The sequence below is a fragment of the Cynoglossus semilaevis genome, chromosome 10 (assembly GCF_000523025.1).
Source record: "Cynoglossus semilaevis isolate Cse_v1.0 chromosome 10, Cse_v1.0, whole genome shotgun sequence".
Taxonomy (NCBI): domain Eukaryota; kingdom Metazoa; phylum Chordata; class Actinopteri; order Pleuronectiformes; family Cynoglossidae; genus Cynoglossus; species Cynoglossus semilaevis.
Genome location: NC_024316.1, coordinates 6757521 through 6774657, shown reverse-complemented (window position 1 = coordinate 6774657; position 17137 = coordinate 6757521). Strand labels below are relative to the sequence as shown.

The window sequence follows — 17137 nt, the reverse complement described above, 5'->3', positions numbered from 1 at the left end:
TCCCAAACAATGAAGGGTATAATAGTGGAGGAGAGGTTTGTAAAAAGTGCCACTCCAAGAACAAAAGCTATTGTGGACTAAATCAACACCAGGATATTTCAGTGATGGCCCTTCAAAGCTTCTGCCATAATAAGATACTGTCTTTGTAAATCATTGAGGAGGACGGAAATGTCCTCATACTTCAGTCGCTGTACTGCATGGTAATATCAGTATCTGATATAGAAGGCTGCCGTAAAACCTTATTAACAAACATTAATGTCTGCAGACACTGGTGATGAATGAGGCCTTGATTTCCCTCCGTGAGATATTCAATTTTTTTTTAGGTTTGCCAAAATGTGAAGTGCGGCTCTGACAATGTGCTAAAGTTTGCTCTCGGTGTCACAACAGATTCCATTGTGTTCAGGACTGTGGGCAAGGTGCCATTTTAAATGAGTTTTAAATGGATTAAAGGCAGGAGCGGTGTCGCCTCATAATTCATAAATATCCAATATGCGGCGGCATTCATCAAAACATGCCAGAGAATGGCTTTCAGCTTTTTTGTAAACTTTCTGACATTTTCAATTTGCTTTATCATGAACAGTTTATTAAGTTTATTGGACTGGAAAGGCAGCCGTGCTGCTATTCAAACCTCGAACACATTTTCTCTAGAGACGTCAGTCTTTGTAATGGCTGTTTATTTTATGAGGTGACAGCTGCGTGTGTTTCTTTCCAACTGTTTCCACAACTTTTCTTTTCTCTGGAGTTGATTGTTTTGTCTTTAGAAAGTGAAGATGATTCCAATCAATTTAGAATGATGTATCAGGAGACACCTGGAGAAACTGGAGAAATTTGAATTTTAGTATGAAGTATCACGGATTTCGTGTATGCCCGAGGTAAGACAACAACTTAAGACACCAGAGCCCAGTCCTGCTCTAGTACCGCTGATGTTCAGGGTGGGTCAGATTTATATGAAAGAACCTGGGAGACCAGTCCTTGAAGATACAATAGCTGTCAGACAGCAGAGAGCAAGAATTTGGATGAATAAAAGTACAAATTTACCCATCAGGCACTGCATAAACATTTAAGGTGAACTCAGTCTAACCAGTCTAAGTTGTTGTCTGGTGTATTTGGTGTTATTTCTTCAAGAATTGCTGCTTCCATAGTGTAACAGCTATTACGCCTGTATGACACACGACAGCCTCGTGGTACAACCCCCCGAAACCCCCCCCTGCGAGCCCCCCCCCCGCCCCCCCCCATGGTGGCCTGCTTGGTTTGCACAGACTCACAGAGGGGACTTCACCTGTCTTCAAGTTTTAGTTGGCACTGATTTTGACATTTTTTGGTGATTATAATTTGCAGACACCAATTTTTGACCATTCTGATTTCCTTCAGTTCACAGACTATATAGTATAGAGCAAAATGAGCTTCAGTGCCACATTTTATTCTTATAATATATAATTATGAGACATTTCCCCTCACAGGTTCTGTCTTCAGTTCAAAAACTGAGGTACAAATATAACTTGTTCCTCTCCACCAACTTTCTGATGAATATTTGCATTTTTACATTATTTTTGTAGGAAGTTAAATATAATGTCTTTTTAAGGAATATGTCTAATGTAAGCAAATATTGGCATGGCCAAAATTTCTGATGAATCTGTAACTTTATTTGTAGTATTTATGTTCTGTGGAGTGTAAAGTTGTCAAGCACAAATGTTTGGATCATTCCTGCCTCAGCTGTGCTGGGTTTTTCTGCTGACCTCCTCTAATTCTGGGTCAGACCCTCTTAAAGCTACATGCTACGATTAATGGAGGTGAGAAGGACAAAGAAGGGATGCTAACATGGCCTCATTTTGTCAATGCACTGCAGTGGGGAAGAGAAAATGAATAAAATGAAAAAGGAAAATAATGTTTTGCAACATGGATTGCAGTAGTTTACTTGATGTGAATGTATGTTTTCTGTAGAGACGTATTGAAGCTGACGAAGACTAGGGAGAGAGATATGGAGGAAGATGGATCAGGGTTGTCAGTCGTTGGTTTATTCACTGGACTTTGGTCTGTATTTTTAGCCCACGGAGACTCGGTGAAGCAGTTTAGATCATATATTGAAGCACAGAGGGGCACTACACTGTTATAGGTCAGTCACCACAGTGTGACAGAGTGTGATGTCACTGATGTACTGCACTGTAAATCCATCAGTCTCAGATGACCAGGCAGTGATCTGTGGAGCAGAAGACGTGTGTTTCCTGTTGTGTTCACTACAATCACTCACAGGCGGAACAGTTGTGTTGCTGGCATCGGCCGTGTAAAAGTCAGGGCGTATTTAATGTCAATGTTAAAGAATCAATAAGAGCTGTCAAATTATGATCGATGGCCATATTCTGAGGACTTTTATGAAGTGTGAAAACAAAGACACTGAAAGACTAGTTTAACATTGGGTTAGACTTTTTTTTCTCCTAATTTAATTTGAACAGTTAAACTTCTATACATTTTAAATTCACCAATGGAATTTTCTCCCAACAAACTATCCTTGGTCTCTGCACCACTCCCTATAATTGGCAACTTTTTTTTTCCTACAACAATTTAATCACATTTTATACAACCAGGAATTTTTAACATTGTCATCTGATTTCAGGGTCGCCAATCAAGTTCAGGCAAAGATGCACTTCTTTCTAAGGCATGCATTTGGAGAACAGAAAGTATATTAGGTGAATTCAGGAGAGGCATTCTCATCTGTTATAAATAAGGCTTCGCCTCAAGTTTCCAACACGTCATTATTTACTAAGTGCACTATGTTCCTAAGAACTAAGTGAAAGTGTCAGAAGTCAAATTGCTCCTCCAACAGAGCAGAGGGCTCAATGCCAATGGAATAATAAAATGGAAGTGGCAGAGAAAAAAAAAGAAGATATTGTCAGCATGTGTTCATTTATTTTTTTAATGCACATGCAGGATATTTATGATGAAACTGTCAAATGCAGCTAACAATGCCAGTGGGGTCCAATCTGCACTTCTGAATGCACCGCCATCATAGTGAGTCATCTGAAAAGAGAAGTGTCCTTGTTCCTTGGCCTGGATGATATCAGAGACTTTTTTTTTTTACATCCCAGAGGGGGTCGACTGCCACACGGCTTCATTCTTGGTCTTTTCTTCTCTTTCTCCATCTCTGTCGCTCTGTTTGGGTGATGCAAATGCATACGCTGTATCACCCATCTCTATTTTAAGAGTTTCCTCCCCAGTGTGAAGCTCAGGGCTGGCAGAATCAGGGAAGGTGGAATGAATGGAGAGACACTGTAGGAGCTCCCACCAGCGTAGTGCTGTCCTCTGTGTATTCTCTCCATCCATAATCCTTTTAATGTTGTTCATTCTTGCGATATGCTGTTGCTATTTGGAGCTACTTAACAGTGATGGGATGTAGAATTTTCAAAGAAAAACATAACCCACCCACACAACTCCCCTGGGCTTTTAGAAGGAAACAATTATACCTCATATTTAAGAAAAATAAAATGGGATTCTGTGCAAAAATCTCGCCCTTACAAAGTTCTTCTGTGTACTTACTGAAGACACATCAAGTCAATTCAATTTTAGTTTGTATATCCCTCAATGTCTGTTCCAAAATTACCATTAAATTTATATAATATATTTGAAAAACAAATAAATGAACATACGTTTTAGCAACAGTGGGCAGAAAAAAAACGACTTCTCCTTTAACTGAAAGAAATCTCCAACTGATCCAGGATCAGTGTTGAGCCGTTTGATTCAGCAAAGAGAGAAGTGAGAAAAGTTTTAGCAATTTGACACATTCTCTGCATTACACTCTGATCTGAACCTGCTTCTTGTTTAATGTCTGCATATTTGTGCTCACTGTTCTCCTTGTCCTAATTTAAATAACAACCTTTAGCACCGTGTTGTTCTTCTCTGAACCCAGCTATTGTCTATATCCCAGAAATGCTGATGAGGTCATTCTCTTCTTTGTGCATACGGCAGCAGTACGAGGTGTATGACTCAATGTTAAGTGTTCGGAGGAGACTAGTGGTTTTAGTATCCAAAAGTAGCTGTGTAAAAACACGATGGCACAACATGAGTCACTGTAATGTGGTGGAGTCTCTCTACAGTTTGTGACTGACTCCATACAACATTTAAAAAAAAGGTTGAATTGAGAAAAAAGCTCCCACTTCCTCAAAGAAAATATTTGAGATGACCACTGACAACTTGTCATGATGACTGACAGCTGCGGCCAAACAAAGACAACAAGAGTATCACTCACAGCTACTGTCTGTGTTAGTGGCTACACTGTGTAAGCCTTCTGTATGTATTTACTGCCGACTATGCTGTTTGAGCACGAAGCATGATGTGTCTGATGCCAGATCTTCAACTTCCATCGAGGGTTTTCACAGCAGAACACCTGCTGCGACAGCACCCTGTCCCTGGCCTTTTCTACTGTAGAGCTGTACTTTTGATTCACGTTTTCTTCTGTTCCAATAGGTAACCTGACACTGTTCTTGTTTATATAAGTATAAACTAGTTTAACTGATACCACAGGTATTTTTATGTACTCTGTATATAAACTTTCAGATAACATGTTTGAACTACATCTGAAGTTCTTCTAGGGTAAAGACAGACTATTTATACGCTGATGATACGATACGATTGTATGTAGATGTAATGCAATGTAATGTAAACTTAAAAGTGTACATTTTAAAAACTCTCACTCTTCTCTTCTTGTGGCTGCAGTGTGAGCATGAATGATAGAAATCAGATTGTTACGGTAGATTCAGATCGTAACTTTTCAAATTGCTTATTCAGCATGGAAAAAAAAAAGAAAAAGATTACAAATATGTCAAAACAAAACGTCCCACAAAAGTCCAAAATACTTTAACTGAAAAAACACCCATAGTACAACATTTCAGGCGATACATTTTCAAGACATTTCAGTTCCCTACTTATTGAATTACCCTGATGAGAAACTGACATGCCAAGAAGCCTGGAAGTTCTGGAAGTCTCCTGCATACCAGATGTCCACAAATTGATTAATAATCCCAGAATCTAGAGCAAGTGAGGAGAAGCCCGTGACAGGGAGTGACTGTGTGCATGATAATGAACTGCAGAGAGGGAGGAGGGAGGGAGAAACAGAAGAAGGCATGTGTAAGACATACAGCATCCTGATGGGGCAAATTAACTAAGTAGACCAATCAGTCTTCAGTGTGGACAGGCTTTAATCTGTTCTGTCCTCAGTCCCCATATCAGTGAGTCCTTGAGGACTGCAGCAGAGGTAGAGTGGCCTTAAAACACAAAAAACAAAACCCACATCACCAGATGTGTTGTTTTCCTTTCAAGTACAACGAAAGATGCAAATAAATAGTAAGAAAGCATAACAGCAATCTGTATATGTCTAATAAACTGGACGAGAAATCAAACTTTATCAAGAAATGTTAGCCAATCCATTTGCCTCACCTTGAAGTATAAAATGACCCAGGGCCTTCATGTTCAGAAACATGTCCATACCAGTCAAACCTTATTATTACCATTTGTTAACAAGTTTGGATATTCAAGTGAAGGTAGTGAATATGGTAATCGTCAACATTCTTTCCTTCTTATTTTAACCTCTTGTTGTGTTTGGAGCCATCAGTTGAAACCACCCACTGCAGCTTGAAGGTTCATGAAGTGCAGCTGCTGAAACCTTTTACCCAAAGGATCTTCCTGCTTCCACCATGTGCTGTTTTTATCAGTGTGTGGGAGACAAATGTATAATGTAGTTTAATGTTGAATTCATGGTGCTGCTCTAAGTCTGAAATTGCAAACATGGCTGAAATGAAGCACATTTTCTCCATGGAAGGAAAAAAAAAACCCGCAGAAGGATTTAAAAAAGCCACTAGATGCAGTTTTTGGTTGACGCAGCGTCACCTCCAATAGGGAACCTTTCAGGGACTGAGTTGGGCTAAAAAGTGCTCGTGTGCTTGCTTAGTTCAGTGACAGCACTGTTGAGACAGTACTGATGGAATTTCTGTGTACAGTAGCCTTGGGACACTGGGCGTGGGGATTGAAGGGCCTCCTGCCTTTTTCACCTCCCTCAGGTGGGAGGCCCATCTGCTGAAGCTTCACTTCTGCAACCTTGCTGGAGATTCTAATTAAGACCCACTTTGCACAAGTGATCACAGTGCGATGATGGCAAGATCTGGGCCAGAGAAGCAGCGCACAGGGCAATTATAAGGTGCAATATCTTCTTATAGCAGCTCTGTTGTGCTGCGGTGAAAATGTTGTGAAGAAATGAAGACGGCAAATGATCTGACATCGACGCCTCCTACTTTGATAAAGTAAACAAAGAACCGAGTGCTGAATGTTTAAAATGCTTTTTTTGCGTACTGACCTGCTTTAATGTATTGTTAACTGCTTTTTTCCAAGACATCTTATGATTATAAAATCACTGAGGGTTGTTTTTAAAGGCTTCTGAAGAGCCTTCAAAGTTGACCTCCTTCACACATACTATATTCTGCCCTTTGTTTTACTTACTTATCTTCCCCCCCAATGGTACATACAGCGTAGAGAGGCTGTTCACAAGAGCCGACGCAGCATTGGGCTACTTTGATCTTTTCTGAGGAGAAGAAGAACAAAATCATCATGCACTGGGGGTTGCCTTATTCTTTTTTAAGACGCCTGGCATGTTGAAGGGCTTAATGTAGTTGATCGATTGGTGTTTGTGGGGGATAACATTATGAAAAAGAACAGTAAGTTGACTAAAACCATTCTCCCTGTGAAATGGAGTTCTACCTGGCAGCATCACAGTCCTCATTTAGGTAAAAAAAATCTGATACTTTTAATATACTCCAGGTGGTGCTCCATACCAGGAACAACACAGATTAAATCAAAACCCTGGATGCTGCTGGTCCTTACAGGCCAGATAGATACACCAGGATGACAAGTCGTTCGGAGGGACTGTTTGTGACAGACGGACAACAGCAAAACTTAAGGAGAATATTTACCAGATAAATAGCAGAGTAGAGTCCTGCTGTGGTGTTTGGTTTACAGACAGTGGTTCTGTTCAAATACTACCTGTCTTTGAACAGAACCACTGTTTGCTGAGGTAGAGATAGCAGAAATGAAGATGCTGAGAATTCTCTTTGGAGTGACCAGGATGGACGGGATTAGAAATGTGCAGATCAGAGGTTGAGTGGAGCAGTTTGAAGATAAAGTCAAAGAGGAGAGGTTAAGATGGTTTGAACAGGTGCTGAGGAGAGATAGTGAATATATCAGATAAAGAATGTTGGAGATGGAGTTATCACGTCAGTGGAAAAGAAGAAGAACTTCTGAAAGCTGAAGAAAAAGAAGTTCAGGCTTAACCCTGGACATGAAGACATAAGGATGGTTGATGTAAAAGTAGAACAAACATGGGATAAGATGAGATGAAAAAAGACACTCCACATAGGTGATAAAATAAAGTATTAAGTATTTTTAATTATTATTCTTTTTAAAATTATGATTAAAACACCAACACAACCTTTAACAATGTTACTCTTTCATGAATATAAATCACGTTCTAATAAAATGCTAAATATAAAAATACATGAGCTAGTGCCTTTTGATTGACAGCTGTGATCATATAACTGCACAAGTGACAGCTGCTAAAATGTCCTTGCTTAGATAACAGAAACTGTGACTAAATAACAACCTTAATTTGAACTGTAATGATGTCATTACAAGTACTGTATGATACATATATTTATATTCATATACAACTAGACTTGTGGTTAACATAATACAAAAATAGACAAAATAGATACGAAGAAAACAACCCTGAAATTGACTTTTGGAGAAGGATAAGTAAAGGAAAATCCTATTTGATATTTAGATTTCACAGCCAATTAAAAAGCTGAAAGACAGGAATGTGTTGCTGTTTCTTGAAACCAGTGTAAACTTGAAGGGTTGACCAAGTTTCTCCTGTCAGTTTTATTAACTTTTATTGACCAACTTATTTACCACTGGTCAAGTTCTCTTTTCCTATTGAACAAACCATTCACAGAAAACCTGTTGTTTCCTCCTCAGGAGGATTTGCAGTTTGTCTATGCAGGGGTCAGACATCTTACATCAGAACACCACTGTTTACATACATGAGATGAAATGAGTCATGCAGTAACTAGGCAGTACAAAGGGATGCTGCAGACAGAAGACAGTGTTGACTGTTAATGAGTGAGATGACTAACCATTCTAGGGTCGTCCAAACCAAACAAATTTAGATTCTTCTGATTTTTTTATTTTATTTTTCCCCAGTCAGATTATCTGGGGGAAAGCGAATCTTGCATGGACTCACTTTGTGCAGACACAGCAAAGCTCCAGCTGCACATCATAGTAAACAGTGTACTGTGGAGTGGGCTGGGGTATGGGGTAAGTGGGTGATGGCGTCGTCGTTGTTGTGGAGTGCCTTAGTCACTGCACCACTGAGTACACAGATTCATATGAAAGTGTGAACATAGCTGGTATCAGCAAATACTACTAGCACAACAGAGTACTCAACATGTCAGCATTATGACACAAGAGCTACAAACAACGTCTCTTAAAATGTGCTCCCACTGCAGGCGGTCAGAACTTCATGCTTATGTAAAGTAGTTCAGGCTTGGATTGAAACTCTATCTGGAGGCTTTATAACCTGTTCAGTGCACAGTTGCAAAAAACTTTATACATTTATTTGGTTTGGTGGAAAGAAATAAAGGGGGTGAAAAGAAAATATTTTCTTTATTTTCACTTACGTCCCTGGATGATTAACTAAGGACTTTGACACACAAAGCAGGTCCAGATTGCTGTTTGAATCTAATTCCATCTACTGTAACAGCAGGACTTACACACAGAAAGAAACTGGCAACTTACACAACTTACAGGAAATGTGCACAGTTGTTGAGAGTTTGACTGCGGTGCCGACTAAGGCAGATATTTTCTCTAAAGTGATAACATCCTCCCAGTGATCTTCAAACATGACAATTTAAAATTCAGTACCTGGAGCTGGTTGACCTTTGTGAACTCTATCTATCTGTAATCTCATCCAGATACCAGATCTGGATGAGATTATAGATATGTTTGATAATCTAATTAATCTAACTGAAGTCCCTTATTTGTTACACAATGGGAAAATTCACAGTATGAGTCCCTGCAACCTACACAGGCTGCCACAGGAGGCGCCATTAGCTATGGTAATAAACTTAAACTTAAACTTAAACTTAAACTTAACTTAATATGTGGTTCTTGTGCATGTAAGGCAGGCGTCATAACTGCAACACTATGGACAACTAATTAATTAATCAACATTATTTAAGGAGTATTTGAGTGTAACTGTAAACATGTTAGTAAGGGGTTAATATTCAATAAATGATGAATTCCTCTTGGATCCTCTCATACTCTGGATGGCCTTTGTGACTGTGGGTCAACTATACATGGATATATTTGTTTTCTTCTTCCATGTGGTGTCTGACAACTATTGTTTAGTTAAGGTGGATTTAACTTGTATTGATTGGTAAAACATGGCGATCACATGGTCCCCCTACCCACCACAAAAATGGCTGTTTTGTGAAAAGTCCTTTCTTCTTCTTCTTGTAGAATTATATATCAGCCATAATCCATGGTCTCAGCTGATGCCAATGCTCTTTTTAACAAAATTGAAAGCCCTAATTATGTGCTACAAACTTTGCATTCCAACTACATAGTTAATGTGTTTGATTTGGAGAGACTGTCGGGGATTAAAGTCTCCAGATAGTCGCAGCTGTAGGAAGCTGCGGAATAAGTTGGAAGAAGATTTGCTGAATATAGTACAGCTTATACTGGCACCATGGAGAGATGGAGGGATGAAACCAGCATGGAGCATTCTTTTCAACACCAGTCACTTTTCACATTTGGACAGAGAAGCGTAATCCAAATATATGGCTTTGAAATATCACATTTCACATATACTGCTACATCACTGGGTTTTGTTCAAAGACTTCATTGCTAGAGTTTAATAAAGATGGCAAAGCTTGGGATCACACGCCATTTTATGCAAATATGTCAAACACGTCCTGACTGTACTCTGAACGTTTACAGTCAAGTCACTCATTTTTTGACAGGATACTGTGTGTGTACGTGTGGGTTCATGTGCCAGACTCATCTTTCCAGATTCAGCTTTCGATGTTTGTCTGCTGTGTCATTCAGCGAAATACCCAGAATGCCTATTTCATCTGCTGTCTGTCAACTGCTGTTTACAGCTGAGAAAACAACTAAAGTTAGCTGACCTTCAGAGGGCAGACCCCCAGGCCAACAGACACCCTAATTAAAGGCAACTTTGCAAAGTCATTCCATTCTGTGAACACTTGATTGAAGAATGGATATTCAGGATCTCCGGGACCATAATGTTGCCCAGTGGTTCAGTACATTCTGCCTTATTACTCCACAGAGAGTCAGCCTCCGTCCTGCTCCTGTTGTGGAGATAATTGTGTATTTTTTCATTCATATCCATCAGCTTGTTTTCCTCACATGGACAGAGTATACAGTCACAACTAAAAGGACTTCCTGCTGTTTTGTTACAATGTATTTCTATTTCCAATTAATGGCATGATAATCTCACCAGTGATCTGCCTTGCTGTCAACAGACCAACTGATCAGATATCTCTGCAGGAATGTAGCAGAAGAAGAAAGTGAAAAACTAAAAAGTACACATAATAATCCAAAGTATTTGGAGAAAAGAAAAGGTTGTTTTTATAATATGACATTCATATTACCAATTATAGTTGTTTATATTGTAATCTTAGGGAAATGGTACCAGATGTTAGAGACTGGGACATCCCTAGGAACTGTTTTTATGAAGCTCAGGGCTCCACTAACATTTCACTCCATCTCTGCCCCACAATGATGAGAAAAGGGCAAGATATTCTTTAAAGAACGTAACAATTTTTGCAGCAGTGCCTGTGTTCTCAGCACGACTTTTACTGGTACTACATTTATGACATTCCCAGTTCTGTACCCTATGAATATTTTCTATGGTGGTTTGAAAATGATTTCTCCTAATTTGAGGACAATATATAAATAAAATTAATTATAATGAAACTGGTTCTTACAATCAAACTTTTGAACTAATTACTCGGTGCAGTACTGTATAATTAAATCAGTTATTTGAATAAATGAATAGTGATACATGAATTTGCACAAACTACACAGGATGTTGTGTTGCTATGCAATATTCTGTTTTATTTTTGGACTTTATTCTTGGCTAAACCTCACTAATGTCTGTGTGTGTGTCAGAGATAATGCAAACTGCATAAGAACAATCCTAAATTTTGTGAACACACAAATAGATTTGTTAAAGAAAATTGGTACATTAGCATTAATGTAGTTGCTCTCAGAGTTACTGTACAACATGGTGTCATTTAAAGGTCAGGTTAACGCATCACCCTCTATGACTATTAACACAGCAATGATTAATTGCCACATTTGTCTGGTAACAACACAGCCCTTCACATAAAATTAGAACACGATGACATAAAGTTGGCTCAGTGAAGGTTAATGGAGGGAAACGGAAGCTACAGTAAAGAGTGAAGGGAACAGTTGGTGGAGTAAAGGTTTATAAATCTGACTATGTTCAGCTCAGAGGGTGAACCAGTCACTGTTACTGCCACGAACCACCTCTGAGGGGCAAAATGCTGCGTCACTGTTGGACGCATCCCTCATCTTTTAATGGTTAGCAATTTGAGAGGCTGGGTCCTAATTGAGATACTAAAGAATGAGTTGATGCAGCAGTAAAAACGCTCCCATAAAACAAATTATAACTCTGCTTACTGGGCATAAACAGGAAGTTTTAATTTTTTATTTGGGAATGTACAGAAACAATGCTGCAACTCTACCGTGTGGAGCTATTGGCTATTTATAGTGTGACAGCAGTGTCATTAACTGATATCTCATAAAAATGCATTGGAATTTAATTTCCTGTTAAATCAGTGCTGTAAAGGTGTATTCATTCTCCTTATGAAGCTCATGAGATTCTTGGCCGTTGGAAAAACAGTTTCACATCTGTGTCCTCAGTTCCCAGACCATTTACTGTTCATAGTTCCATAGAGTAGCGGTATCATGCCCTTACACACAAGAGGTCTTGAGTTTTAGCCCCAGGAGAACCCCATACTCGCGCAAAGCAAATCAAGCAAGCAAATCACCCAAAGATTTTTTTTTTACTCTGAAATTTGAAAATAGGCAACCGGACTGATTTGGTTTTTGAAGATGTTTCTTCTCACATCCAAGAGGCTCCTCTAATAATGAAGTCAGTTAAGAAAAACTGGGTCTAAAGCCTAAAATCCTGACATCACATACATCTATTAAATTCTGTTATTACACTTTTTACACAGTTTTATAGAAATTCCCTAAAATGATAAATAGCAGGAAGTCACATTTCAGCTACAAAATGTTGCTTTATAAATACATTCATATTTTGCAATGTTGTTCAATGTTGTCAAAGCCCAATGGACAAACACTACGTTAGTGATAATAATTATTCAGATTATGGCACATCGTGTAGTCTAAGCCTTAGTGCAGTTTCTGGAATGTTCATAGGGATTTGCATTTATTATAAATAGAGTTTCCCGAGAGAAACACATTATAAACTGAGGCCCAGTTGGTCTTTTTCTGTTTTTATTGCCACGGGTTGTTAAAAATAAACTAGTGATTATGTGATTAACAGATACCGTAGCATAGCCCCCAACTGTCAGTGAACCCATTCACACCTTTTCATCCGTCATCACCTCACTGATGCTTCTAAACCAGGTCCTCCGTGTGAGCTCAAATTAGCCGAGGGCGGCAGAGATGAGAGATAGCCCATAATGAGCTTCTCCCTCAGGAATCGAGTGTTGCTTTGTCCCTGAAGGTTGTCTGTAAAATCAGTCTCCTGCAGAGTCCCCAGCCTAAAGAGCCGGGGCATCTATCAATGTGCCATCTCCATGATGAGAGGAAGTTTCTTCTGTTACAAAGGGCATCGGTGGGGGGAGTCTAGTAATTCATAAACTCATTTTAGTGACAAGAAGGGAAAGATTTGGTGCATACAAATGTCAGGCTATACCTGCTGCCTAACGTGCTCCTGATTATGGCACTGTATAATCTAACTGCCCTGCTCCAATCAGATGACTTTGTGTCATTGGAAGATAATGCTGAATGTGATGATAAGCTACACTGGACGTAACCTTGTGTGTCAGTGTAATTGTCTTTGTACATGAACATGTGAGTCCAAGGACTTTAGATAGAGAAAAGCTAAATCCTGCTAATCCCTAATCTTGCACGTTGTAATTAATGAGACTTTCTGGAGGAAAACTTTGCCAAATTGTTGATGAATACCTACACTTCTCGTCTATTTCTTTAGATTTCTCATTTTGACCAACAAGCTTTGTTTGTTGAGATCTGGTGATTGAGCAGAACATTTACGTAATTTCCACTAAGTCCAAGAGTCAGTGGTTGAAAACCTGGAGACGATGTAGCCACAGTGACATTGGCACTCCACAAACACAAGCTTTCATAACAGATAAGAGAGGGTGAATCTGCTGTCAGGTGTCCTGTTTTACACACATTCTGTGCTAACTAGCTTAGCAGATATTCCCATGTCATGACCAGTGAAGAACTGAGAATGAGTTCTAACTCTCACCATGTTTAACTTTCTTTATGTTGCTCTCTCTTCCCTCTGCAGTTCGTCTGCTCTGAGGCCAAGTAGCTGTGTCGGACACCGGGTGTGGATCCTGTTGGTCATGACTCACCTCACCCTGGACTTCACTGTGTGCAGTCCACTCACTCAAGGTTTGGTACTCAAACTGAAGCCCAACATGGTGACTCGATTGCGGCCTCCCTCACAGCCTCTGTGGGACATGTCTAACAAGCTTCACTGGAGGAAGGTGAGCCCCCTCACCCCTCATCTTTTGAACCCTGTCCCTCCTCCCAAAGACAACGGGGCAGCGATCGGGCCAAAGATCAAGGGACAGCAGCACTGGAAACCAGCACACAAAGATAAGGCAGCATGTAGGGAATGCCAGTTTCTTCAGTACTCACAGACAGGGGGGCCCTTGGCTGCATTGGCAGACGCCCCGACCCCTTTATCCAGTGGGAGCAAAGGAAAAACAATGAGGTTGTTACTTAGAGGCAAAAGGCAGCTGAAAGTGGCCAATGATGACAAGTCCCCGGACGGCCGGGCTACCACTGTGGCCGGATTTATTGACTGGGGGCCCACAGGTCCAGATGCTGTAGAAGGGGACGAGAGATCAGAGCCGAATGTAACGCTGTTCCTCAGAGTCCTGTCTACCACAGTGTCCACCACCACTAGCACTACAAGCAGACCCACCAAAAGGACGTTAACTGTAGCTACCACACCGGAGCCCAAAAGGTTGACCACCACAAAAGCCCCCTTCAGCTCAGAGACCATCAAACCACCAAAGCCATTAGGGGACACACCAGGTAGGATCCAAAGAGCAGCTGCACAGTCCACCTTTTAGTGTGAATTTTCATTTAAATATTAAAAAGGGATTAATTCCTTTTTGTTCATTGGTGCATGTTTTTCCTGGACAATCTCAATTGTCCTTGACACAATGGTGTTGATATTAGGTATTAATACATAAATGAACTAACCACACCCTGACCTAGTAATGGATTGCATAATATTAGTTACCATGTAATGAGTTACCATTAGCCCAGGTTTTAGTGTTTCAGTTTGATATGTTTTTTTTTTTTTTTGGGGGGGGCTGGGAGCAGACCACAAACTAGCACTGACACTAACTCACCAAAAAAAGCCTTCACCTGAAACATGCTTATATGATTTTTTAACTGGAACTCTCATCACAGTTGCTCACTGCCGTCCTTTGAAAGGGATTTTGTAACTTGTCCAAGTCTTAGCAAATCACAAGATATTGACCTTGACCATACGTTGGCTTGAAACGCTGCACATGTGCATATGTGATTTTTATGGAGAGTCCCTCTGAAATGCAGACACTCACATAGCTCAGGGCCGGGAGTATTAGATTTATTTGATTAAGTCCACAAGGGACGGGGTTTTTTAAATGGCCCAAAGAGAGAGTCATAAAACATAAGTCATGTTTAACAACTTCAGTACAAGCCCTATGCTAATTGAAGCTTTCCCATTTGGTGCATTATTATAAATGTCATAAAATTAGGCAGCGAACAGTGAGGCTAATCAAAAGTCCATGGCCACCTCCTTTTCAATTACAGTGAAAAATATCTTAAAGCACTGAGCAATTTTCCACTAACAAATATATTCACCTTAATTATGATGACAAATTCTCAAAAAGTTTAAACCAATTTATTACAGTTACAAAGCCTTCATGTTAGGAGCTCATAGATGCCTAGGTTAGAGCATTAGAGAATTATGTGTAAAACATTACTTTACTAAATATGAGGTAACATCGCTGTCAGGATTTCACTTTTACTTTTACTGTATTCCGTGAGTGTATAAAAAGCGCCCACGTTGCAATAAAAATAGCTTTGAAAGAAGCCTCAAATGTTGGTTACATAAACATTCACAGAGACAGACGTGCAAATATTAAATGTGAAATGAAATGATGGTGTGTAATTGTCTTGTCAGTATTGTTGTGATCTCTTCATTAAATGTCGAATGGCAGGTGGGTGGGAGGCCACCTGTGAGTCACAGTAACAGCTTCATATCATGTCTTGGAGGAAATCAGTCACGACTTATAAGCGAAGAGAGATGATGAGGAAAAAACCTCAGATTTGTTTTGATTGAAAGCACATTGTTGTGTCGTTAAGCCGTGCGCTGTCAGGACACATGAACCAAATCAGTTTTCAAAACCTCTCCAACTTTTTCTTTACCCTCAAAACACATTAGACCTCATCTGCGTCACACTGACCTCGAGGCGAGATGTAATTACCACGGCAATGGCACAGAGATGATGAAAAGAAACAATTAGTGGAGGATTGGGTGTCACACTTTGTCTCTGTCACTTACTCTCTTCTCTCCAGCTTTGTCTTTGATGATGGTCCTATTAAACCTCGGTCTGATGGATGCAAATTTTGATTTGGTGTAAAACCCTTTGCAAACATGTTAAGCCGATTATTTTGAATAATTTACAGAGCTTATGTTCTGGATTTTTTTTACATGTAAATTAGTAATAGCTTTGATCAGGTCACAGAAGAAGCTGATATTTTCCATCCATTTTTTTCTGTTTGTTTTGGCCTCATTTATTTGATTGGCCTCCTCTACAGACTGATTAAATGTCTGAATTTCTTTTCACGGACCGGCCTTTAAGGTGTGGCGGATTAACACAACTAAATAAAATGATACGACAGGCGTAAAACTGGTGTTTTCTAATTATCATAATAAACGTTAAGCCACAGTGTATGCAACTTTATTGGCAGCGTCTTTGTAACATCGTGCTTGTCTTTTAAAGCAGAACCCTTTCTTCAAACCTGCGCAGAGAAACGTACCAAAATAAAACATCGTTCAGAATCAAGAAATAAATAAGACAGTATAATGTAAGTTATGCATTGTTTCTGTGCGGCCCAGTACCAATCGACCCACGGACCGGTGCTGGTCCACAGCCTGGGGGTTGACGACAACTACTTTACAATATACATATAGGAAGCAGTGGAACTTTGGGAGCAGCGGTGGCTTAGTGGTTAAGGAAGCGGATTTGGGTCCGAAAGGCTGCAGGTTTGAGTCCGCCAGATGCTAAGTTACCACTGAGGTACTGAGCATGGCACCGTCCCCACACACTGCTCCCCGGGCGCTTATAAGCTGCCCACTGTTCACCTTGGTGATGGGGTAAAAGCAGAGGTCACTGTTGGTTGTGTGCCGTGTTACATAATAAGTAGTTCACGTTCCTTTGATCAAGATAAATATTTGAGGTCATTGTTTCTGTAATTGCTACGGCAATAAGTCATTACCTTTCCTTTGGCTCTGCTGATTTGCAAACAGTGTCAGGATAATTGAGATACATTGCATTAAATTGCTCAACAGTGCAAACAGTGCAGGTCCGCTTAAGTGTGCACACAGGCTATTAGTCCTGAATCAGCGGTATGTTCACAGATTCATACACGGCCTCGTGTCGTGACCACTTGGTTTGTTTGTTTCATTTACTCCCCTCTTGCAGCACATCAGCCTCAGGACACTTGTACACTCACCCATTTCAGGTGAATGATGTAAGACTGACTCATT

At 40.0% G+C, this 17137-nt stretch overlaps 1 protein-coding gene across 2 annotated transcripts in view; it reads left to right on the top strand.

The window, feature by feature from the left end:
• Positions 1-17137, top strand: part of ajap1 (adherens junctions associated protein 1) — a 58234-nt gene that overhangs the window by 18289 nt on the left and 22808 nt on the right. For both annotated transcript variants that reach the window (XM_025059539.1, XM_008318418.3), the window contains one exon: positions 13649-14406. In XM_025059539.1, the coding sequence (XP_024915307.1) occupies positions 13707-14406 (700 nt within the window). In that variant the 5' untranslated portion in view covers positions 13649-13706. The remainder of the gene's footprint in view (positions 1-13648; positions 14407-17137) is intronic.